Source organism: Schistocerca serialis, chromosome 5, assembly GCF_023864345.2.
Source record: "Schistocerca serialis cubense isolate TAMUIC-IGC-003099 chromosome 5, iqSchSeri2.2, whole genome shotgun sequence".
NCBI lineage: Eukaryota > Metazoa > Arthropoda > Insecta > Orthoptera > Acrididae > Schistocerca > Schistocerca serialis.
The window spans coordinates 717,306,705-717,316,622 of NC_064642.1; the positions used below are offsets into that span (position 1 = coordinate 717,306,705).

General features: G+C 44.5%; 1 protein-coding gene across 1 annotated transcript; it reads right to left on the reverse strand.

The window, feature by feature from the left end:
• Positions 1–4,147: 4,147 nt before the first annotated feature.
• On the reverse strand, positions 4,148–9,391 carry LOC126481643 (eclosion hormone-like). Its single transcript, XM_050105549.1, has 2 exons — positions 9,357–9,391; positions 4,148–4,447 (listed from the first exon to the last, which is right to left on the reverse strand). The coding sequence occupies exon 2, from the start codon at positions 4,443–4,445 to the stop codon at positions 4,194–4,196; it is 252 nt and encodes an 83-aa protein (XP_049961506.1). The 5' UTR covers positions 4,446–4,447; positions 9,357–9,391; the 3' UTR covers positions 4,148–4,193.
• Between the last annotated feature and the right edge of the window lie 527 nt (positions 9,392–9,918).

The window sequence follows — 9,918 nt, forward strand, 5'->3', positions numbered from 1 at the left end:
AACTTAGAACTATTTAACCCAACTAACCTAAGGACGTCACACACATCCATGCCCGAGGCAGGATTTGAACCTGCAACCGTAGCGGTCGCGCAGTTCCAGACTGACGCGCCTAGAACCGCTCGGCCACGACGACCGGCGTCCACGATTGGTTTGAAGAACATTCTGGACAATTTGAGCAAATGATTTTGCCACTCAGATCGTCAGATATCAACCCCATCGAACTTGATTGGACGTGATCAAGAGGTCAGGTCGTGCACTAAATCCTACACTTGCAACACTTTCGCGATTATGGATGGCTGTAAAGGCAACGTGGCTCAATAGTTCTGCAGGGGATTTCCAACAACTTGTCAAGTCCATGCCCTGCCGAGTAGTTGCATTACATCGTGCAAAAGCAGGTCCGACACGATATTAGGTCGTTTCACATGATTTTTGTCACCTCAGTCTATCATTCATTCAGATTCATTTAGTCAAAAATTTTATCATGTTTCTACCCATTGGTGAATATCTGCTGCTGATAATATGGGTGATCTCAGTGATTGGAAATATGAACCTGGAGGTACATGTTTTAATTTCCCTCTATCCCTGTGGTTAAGTGTGGTGACCTGTATTTGCTGTGCTGTACAAATCTGATGGAGACCTGGATGGGGCATCATGGAAGGAGTAGACCTGTGGCAATAGGGGCCAGTCACCAGAACATTTTAGGCAATCTAGGCGGCTTCTAAGCACTAGGCTGCTTGGCTCAGGGGCATTGAAATGGGGACTGGCCCACAGGTAGGAATCAGTGGGGCCCTTTGTTGTCTGGCTCAACCCTGGTGGGCCATGACCAGGCAATATTGCAATATCTGCAGCAACAAGCTGTGGGTTCCCGGAGTCTGTTTAAAAAGAGACGGTATAATGGGCATTGGTGGAATCCAGTTTTTTGCTGGTAATGCATTTCCCAGAAAACCATGGGAGAGTGTCAGGCTGGTCGGGAGATATCAATCTCTGCTTCCTGGTGAGATGTTTGGCAGTTGTTTATTGTTAAAGTGTTTTCTTCGTCTTCTCGTCTGGGTAAGAAAGTACGACAGCCGGATGGCAGTCCATGTGGAGTGAGAATTACTCGTTCTCACAATGTGGGAGGCCATCTCATTGAGTGATCTAAAAAGTATCTATCAGTGGTTCAGGAAGTGGGGATAAAGCCCACTGGGTGACGATGTAAAAAGATATCTGAGGAGGTTGGTTTTGCTCAGAACTGCACGTTCCAGAAGTTAGTCCAGTAGATGACTTATAAAACATTTGCTATGTGGGGCATCGTATCACTGTTTTGAGGAATATCACTTGCACAAGCCGATGTGGAACCGTGATCCCAATACGGAAATTAACATGAAAATGACAGTACTATTTCCCAAAACCATCATATCGAGGGCATGCGTAATTATTAATTGCATTTACAGAAATGCAGTCTAAAAGCAACCACTACTTGAATCAGTTCACCTGTTTCCTCCCTTAGACAGAGGAAGGTTCTTTCTAAGGATGCGTAACCACAGAAATGTAAGGATGTGTAACCACAGAAATCAATAGTACTTTGAGTAAAAGGACTATTTATGGCCTTCATACAGGCTTACCACTCAACATTACTTGAAGTGCATCCTCTTTCTGCTTTCGTAGGCTTATACAGAGATCTGAGACAACAGACCTGTTGGAATGCTGCTTTCATGACGAATGGCGAAAGATGGCGTAACAAATCTGCTTTCCTAATAGGAAAGAAAGTCGTTCTGAAACTAGTGGCGAGAGATGGCGTAACAAATCTGCTTTCCTAATAGGAAAGAAAGTCGTTCTGCAACTAGTCCTACCTCTGACCCAAATATTAAACCTGTTTTTCGTGTTTTCCCTTTATTTACTGCTTTAAGTACCCGAGGCTCTGTGTTAGTGGACTAATGGGGAATCATACCTATTCTTTGGACAGAGTGTGGATGTGTCACCAGTCTTCTGACTGATTTTCTGCAGCCTGCCACGAATTCCTATCCTGTGCCAGTGTCCACTTGAACTAAACGTCTTCACCTATTAGTTGGATACATTTCAATCTCTGTCTTCCCCTATAGTTATTACCCTCCACAGCATCTTGAGGTACCGCAGAAGTTACTCTTTGATGTCGTAACACACGCCCTATAATCCTATTCCTTCATCTTTCCATGAATTACTCCCCTCGTCGATTCTGCAGAGAAACATCCTCTTTTCTTCGGTTTTTAGTCCATCTACATCGTTCGATAACACTACATCTCAAATGCTACGCTGTGGCCGAGCGGTTCTAGGCGCTTCAGTCCAGAACCGCGCTGCTGGCACTGTCGCAGGTTCGAATCCTGCCTCGGTCAAGGATGTGTGTGATGTCCTTAGGTTAGTTAGGTTTAAGTAATTCTAAGTCTAGGGGACTGATGACCTCAGATGTTAAGTCCCATAGTGCTCAGAGCCATTTGAATCATCAAATGCTACGATTCCCTTATTCCCATGTTCCTCAAAATCGATGTTACAGTTTCGAACAACGTTGTCTTCCAAACAAACATTCTCACAAATTTCGACCTCAAATGAAGGCTATTGTTTGCTGCTACTACGCTTCTTTGGCTGGGAATGTCATCTTTGCTTGTGCTACTCTGCTTTAATGTTATCCTTACTTCATCCGCGGCATGTTGTTTCTATGGTAGTGGAATATCTTCACTTCGTTTACTTTGTGCTCCACAACCCTCTTGTTAAGTTAATCGCTAATCACATTTTTGCTATTCCTAATTACTTTCACCTTTTTTAGCTTTGCCGTCATGTGCTGAGTAGAATGTTCATTCCATTCAGAGTATCATGTTACTCTCCTGGGCTTTCACTGTGTATAGCAATGTCATAAATGTATCTTACATTGTCTACTTACATTGATGTGACTGCCTGTCAAAAACCTGAATAACCACCTTTACATTACAGATAACTGCGACAGTGCAGGAAGAGAGTCAATGAAGTACTGACAGGGACTTGGAGCCATACTGACTACAGTGTCATGGCCAGCTGAGCTAGGTTTCTTGGTTGAGGATACATGCCACGAACAGCCCAGTTGAGGTGGTCCGTAGATTCTCGACTGGGTTTTAATCCGGGGAGTATCGTGACCAGGAGAGAAAGTTAATCTCATCCTGGTGCTTTTCGAACTACGGAAGTACACTGTGAGCTCTGTGACATGTTGCATTATCCTGCTGGTAGTTGCCATCGTGCTGAGGAAAAACAAATTGCATGTGGGGGTGGACATGGTCCCCAAGGATAAATGCATACTTGTGTCGATCTACTGCGCCTTCCAGAATGATGAGATCATCCAGGGAGTGCCACAAAAACATTCCCCAGAGGATAACTGTTGAACGGTGTTTGTTTTCGGACGTTTCACACCATACACGCCAACAGACAGAGCATAAAACGCGATTTATCTAAAAAGGCCACCTATCACCACTCAGTCAACCTGTATTTGCGGTGCTCATGTGCAAATTCCATCTCCGTAGCTGATGAACAGCATTCAGCATGCTTACATAAACCAAGTGTGTGCTGTGGAGCCCCATATGTAGCAACGTTCACTGAATGGTCGCTGAGTAGACACTGTTGGTAGCCCCTTCTTATATTTCTACTGTCGCTGTTAATATATATCGATAAAACAAATAACACATTAGACTAAACTGGAAACGCCCTATCGAATTAGTACGTAAATTTCCGTTTTAATAGTCATTTGTGTGCAATGGGAAACAAACTCATGCTTTGCTTCCCCATTGAGCGCGGCATGAAAGACATGATAAGCAATGTTTGCTTGGGCTGACTTCAGCTACAGAATCCGAAAACAAAACTGCAAATACCTGCGGAAACAACAGAGATAAGAGTACCTGACATCTCTTACGTGAGACACGCTGTTTATTGCATTGATGACCTCTTCAGATCCAAAGTCGCCCCTTCACTCCCTAGAGAATCAATTCCATCATTCCGTAAGAAGGAGATGGAATTAGCCCATACCTCCTTTGAAAAACATTTTGATAACATCTCAAGGCGTTCAGAGGAAGTTATGATATGGGTGGTGCAGGTCCCTTCATTGCTAAGACTTTTGCGGGCAGCTGACAAGGGAGTGGAAGAAATGGACGGGATAAAGAAGTAGGCGAGCTTCAGCTTTGCAGACAGACTTTATTGAGACACAGACCGTGCAGAGGCTACTCCAGCTTGTTGAGGAAGGGCGCGATGGAGGCGGCGTCCTCGCAGTCGGGCATCATCTTGCCGTTGAACTTGAGGCACGCATCGGCGCATAGCTGCCCCTCGAAGTAGGGGCCGTACATCTTCTTGCACTGCGCGCAGTTGCGGATGCACACGCTGACCACGTTGGCGTCCGCGGGCGGTGCGAGGCATGACGTCACCAACAGCACGGCCAGCAACGTCGCCAGGGGGCAGCAGCGGCGGGCGGCCATCTCTGCAACACGGTCAGTGCTAGGGCCGTCTATTCTCTAACTTACCTTACTTAATATCTGACTCTAAATGTAACACAAGATTAAAAGAATAGTATGTGCAGGTAAGGTAAGCGTCGCTCTGAGACATGTCGAATGTACGGCTAAGAGGTTAGGTAACAACGTCGCGGTTAACGCAGCCCTTGACCTGTAGAGGTCGCTTACTGGCGTCGAAACACTGTGTATACTGTTTCTGAAGGGGAACTCTCTGAATGCCGAAATTTGATTGTATGAGGGTGAGTCAAATGAAAACCTTAAATTTGTAATAACAAATCGAAATTTCGCGCTGTTATCCTGTAAGTTGGTAAGCGTGCTACAAACAGCGTGCAGAATGGCCTGCAGGTGGCAGTGTACATACCGTCGCAGTATCAGTATAAGGATGGCTGCCCCACTTGCGACTTGCACCTGGGAAGAACAGTGTTCTGTTATTCGGTTTTTTGCGTAGTGAAGGTGTGAAACCTATTGAAATTCATCGACAAATGAAGGTTCAGTACAGTGATGCATGTTTGTCACAGCAGCAAGTCTACAAATGGAGTAGGAAGCTCGCAAATGGTGTGACTTCAGTGGAAGGTGCTCCTCGTCCAGGTCAGGCACAACGAGTTGTGACTCCCCAGAACTTTGCAGCGGCTGAAGCCATAGTGAAGGAAAACTGCCGAGTGACACTGAATGACATTACAGCATGTTTACAGATTAGTCATGGGTCAGCACATCACACTGTGCATGATGTGCTCCAGTATCACAAAGTGTCTGCAAGATGGGTGCCATGGCAGCTGACTCCTGAAATGAGAGAACGACGTGTTGATGCTTGTGAAGAACTTCATCTGCCCTTTGAATGAGAAGGTGATGGCTTCTTTGCAAGAATCGTTACTGGGGACGAAATCTGGGTCCACTTCCACCAAGCAGAAACGAGGAGAGCGAGCAAGGAATAGCGCCATTCCTCATCACCAAAACCAAAGAACTTTCGAATAGAATCATCAGCAGGGAAGGTTATGCTGACTCTCTTTTGGGACGAAAAAGGCGTCATTTTGGAGCATTACATGCCGAGAGGGACCACTGTCACCAGTGCATCATACACAGAGCTCCTAAAAAATCATCTGCTGCCTGCAATCAAATCAAAGCGACATGGATTGCTGTCAGCAGGTGTCCTTTTTCAACATGACAATGCAAGGCCCCACACTGCCCGAACAACAGTTGCAACAATCACAGACATGCATTTTGAGCGTCTTCCTCATCCACCATACTCAGCAGACCTTGCCCCAAATGATTTCGATAAGTTTGGACCACTCAAAGACGCAATAGGAGGAAAGAAGTTCCGTTCTGATGAAGAGGTAAACCATGCAGTGCATAAGTGGTTGCGCGGACTACCAAAAGAATTTTTTTCTAAAGGAATTTATGCAATTCGTAAGCGCCGGAGGACTTGCGTTGAGAGCCGGCCGAAGTGGCCGTGCGGTTAAAGGCGCTGCAGTCTGGAACCGCAAGACCACTACGGTCGCAGGTTCGAATCCTCCCTCGGGCATGGTTGTTTGTGATGTCCTTAGGTTAGTTAGGTTTAACTAGTCCTAAGTTCTAGGGGACTAATGACCTCAGCAGTTGAGTCCCATAGTGCTCAGAGCCATTTGAACCATTTTTTGAACTTGCGTTGAGCGTGGGGGAGAGTATGCTGAAAAGTGATACAGCTTTGTACCACTTCTGCAAAATAAATAATATTTAAAAAAATATTGAAGGTTTCATTTGATTCACCCTCATAACAATGTTACCACATAAACAACTGTCGAAGATTTCTCATTCTTAGGACTGAACAAACATGAAAATCTTTCCTGGAAATACAGGCAAACGGATTTTACACAGGAATTTAGAGCTGCCATCCTCACTTTGAGAAGACTGTCCACTGTAAAATCCACTGAAAGGAGAAAGCTGGTTTACGTTGTTTATTTGACTCCATTGCTTCGCATAGTACAAAGTAGTGCGCACTATTCTGTAAGAGACGAACAACAGTTTATAAAATCTAAGTTGCGGGTTTTCTTTTCTAGCACAATACTTTTATCCTACTGCCGGCCGGTGTGGCCGTGCGGTTCTAAGCGCTTCAGTTTGGAACCGCGTGATCGCTACGGTCGCAGGTTCGAATCCTGCCTCGGGCATGGATGTGTGTGATGTCCTTAGGTTAGTTAGGTTTAAGTAGTTCTAAGTTCTAGGGGACTGATGACCTCAGTAGTTAAGTCCCATAGTGCTCAGAGCCATTTGAACCATTTTTTTTATCCTCCTTTGGGGATCGTCGTAATACCGTAAGAGCCCATTGTTGTATGTTTTTGCATATATTAATAAACCATCCCTAGTCTACCTTTTTCGAGAAATTTTTAATCAGTGTCCTGTGAAATATATGTGTGATGATTCGTTGCATGACCGTGTAGCTGCAGCGTAGGTGGTATCACTGCTAACATCGTGTTTGGTTTTTTTGGTCATCTAGCACAGGAGACTCTTATAAAATATGAAATAATCTCTGAGATGTCCTCAACAGATTAGAAAAGTATTAAGACGCTATTGCAGTGCCTATCTTTCTCTGAATTACGATGCAGGGGGAACATTGCATCGTTTTTTCGGAATAACACAGGCACTGCAGTATTCTATTGATCTGCCGACACGGGCGTGAAACTTCAAGTAAACTGCCTCCGTTGTACAGCAATATACTTAAAGGATGTACGAGTACAGGATGTAAACACGTGGTTGATGACGTATGGAAGTTTGGGTCTGGCCGTGAGTCGCACGGCAAAAACTTTCATTGTCATCCCTCCATTATACAGCTGATAGTCGTCCACATTCGCAACTGCGAATACATTTCATGTATTGAAAAGTATAATGTGGGAAGGACGACAGTGAACGGTTTTTCCTTTGTTTCTGTGCCAGTATAGAAGCAGCAGAAAGTTAGAGAAAAATCCCGAGTGCATGTGCTTGTTTCGGCCAGATTGAATTTAGATCAGTGAAACGCACACTACGCCTCGCAATAAGGTTCAGTTGTCCCACGCAACGTCGCAGGGTTTCTTGAATATCAGTTTCGAATGTTTTTCCTTAACAGCTATTTCTCAGTACGACCTCCCCTGCAACATCCTTACAAGTTTTTCAGGCTGTTTCTGACCAGCATGTAGAAAGTAACAGCGACTACAACACAATAGGTATAAAACACAGCATGGGGCAACAGACTGACAGATGCTAAACTCAGCAGTTTTGGCTGTCAAAACAACAACGACTAATGTAGCGGTATTTTATCCAAAGAACGTCTAGTCATGAGCGAATGGTGCCTGTGCACCACAGTTAGTGCCCAGACCCTAATGGATGATACAGCAACTTGAATCAAGGGCAGCAAAGCAAAAGCAGAAATGTTGAACTACATTTTCAAATGGTCGCTTAGAAAGAGAAATCCAGAAAACCACAGTTTAACTCTCGCTTCGCTGCAAAAGTAGGTTATATAGATATAATTGTTGAGGTATTCGAAATATCTGGAATAGTGAAAATCTGAACAAATATACAGGGCCCTATGGAATCCTAGTAAGAGTCTATACGGAATTTGCGGATGAATTAGTATCTCTTTTAACCATTATATGCTCTAGAAGCCTCAGCAAAAACCATGGCCAGTAATTTGAAGAAAGCAAAGGTCGCTTTCTTCTACAAGGAACGTAGTAGAAGTGATCCACAAAACTACAGACATTTTTCAGATCTTATAATTACCTATAATAAGTACTGTCTGAAGAAAACTACACGAATTTTCAATCAAATAATGATGCGTTGTCAAAATGTTTCAAATGGCTCTGAGCACTATGGGACTTAACATCTGAGCTCCATCAGAACTTAGAACTACTTAAACCTAACTAAGGACATCACACATATCCATACCCGAGGCAGGATTGGAACCTGCGACCGTAGCAGTCGCTCGGTTCCGGACTGAAGCGCCTAGAACCACGCGGCCAGCGTGGCCGGCCGGCCAGTGTGGCCACGCAGTTCTAGGCGCTTCATTCCGGAACCGAGCGACTGCTACGGTCGCAGGTTCGAATCCTGCCTCGGGCATGGATGTGTGTGATGTCCTTAGGTTAGTTAGGTTTAAGTAGTTCTAAGTTCTAGGGGACTGATGACCTCAGATGTTAAGTCCCATAGTGCTCAGAGCCATTTGAACCATTTGAACCACCGTGGCCGGCGATGTCAAAATGATGCAGAGATTAGCAGTTGGACTCAGATGTTCAGAAATGTAAAAATGCGCACTTCACAAAACGAAAAAGAGTAGTGTATCCTATGACTACAATGTTAGTGAGTCAGAGTTAGAATCAGCCTTTTTATACAAATATCTTGGTGTCACAATTTGAGTAATGAGCCTTAAGCACGCTGATTGCAAGGAAGAGTTCCAGTGTCCCAGCAATAATGCCTAGTCGTTCGACGAACAGCTCTTGAGAGCTAGTCGGGGATTTGAGACCCACACCAGGTTGTATTAATGAAAGAAACCTAAGAAATTCAGAAAAATGAACGACGATATAACTATACGGAAGCTATCAGTATCCATCTTCAGAAGAGAAACTTAAATATTCGTAAAATGTTAAAGGTTCTATATCTCCCGTACATTCTCATCGTTACGTCTAGAATGAATGGAACCATTGGGAGAGAACAAGAAGAAGGTTTAAGAAGTAAACTGGAAGGTTGAGAGAGATACGTTCTCGTTCAACCAACCATAAAACTGGGCATTGTTCGAGAATAAGCGTAGTATCTGTATGGAACCTGTAAGGAACTTGACATCTGCAAGTTGGAGACAGAGGTTCCTCCTGCGTGATGTAGTGTGTGGAAATGTATGTCAGATGGCCGCTGGCCAGACACAAGGTAGAGGAACAGAGTACTCACCTGTGTGAGAAGAGAGTGGAGTGTAGTGGAGTGGTGCTTACGGCACTGTACGCCCCGGCTGTGGGGCCCTCTGCTTATATACAGTACAGCGTGTAGCGCCGCGCCCTGGGGGATGGCTCTCGCCCCAATCCGATTTCCTTAAGAGGGCCGGACACTCCACAGGACGTCTCTAGCTGGACCGCTAATCTCATCACACTTTGCACGCCACTTCTCCCCAAAGCTCTGTCATTATTTGCTCATTCTGCAGTAGAACTAAAAATTCAGTGCGAGCAAATTGCGGAATTAACGCGATTGAAAAAAATTACCATTCTGTGACATTTCTGTTTGACGATGGGCGTTAGTAATTCAAGCAGGTCTATTGTTTGCCGATCTAAAATCACAGACAGACAATTATATGATTGAATTCCCAACGCATGGCACAGTTTCTGTTTTACGATGGGCTTTAGGTTTGAGGATGATCTGTCGCGTGTCGATCCAAAATTATAGACAAAAGAATATATACAGGGTAAGTGGCGTAAGACTTAACATTCCATTTACTTCGTGAACGGCTTTAAATATCGAA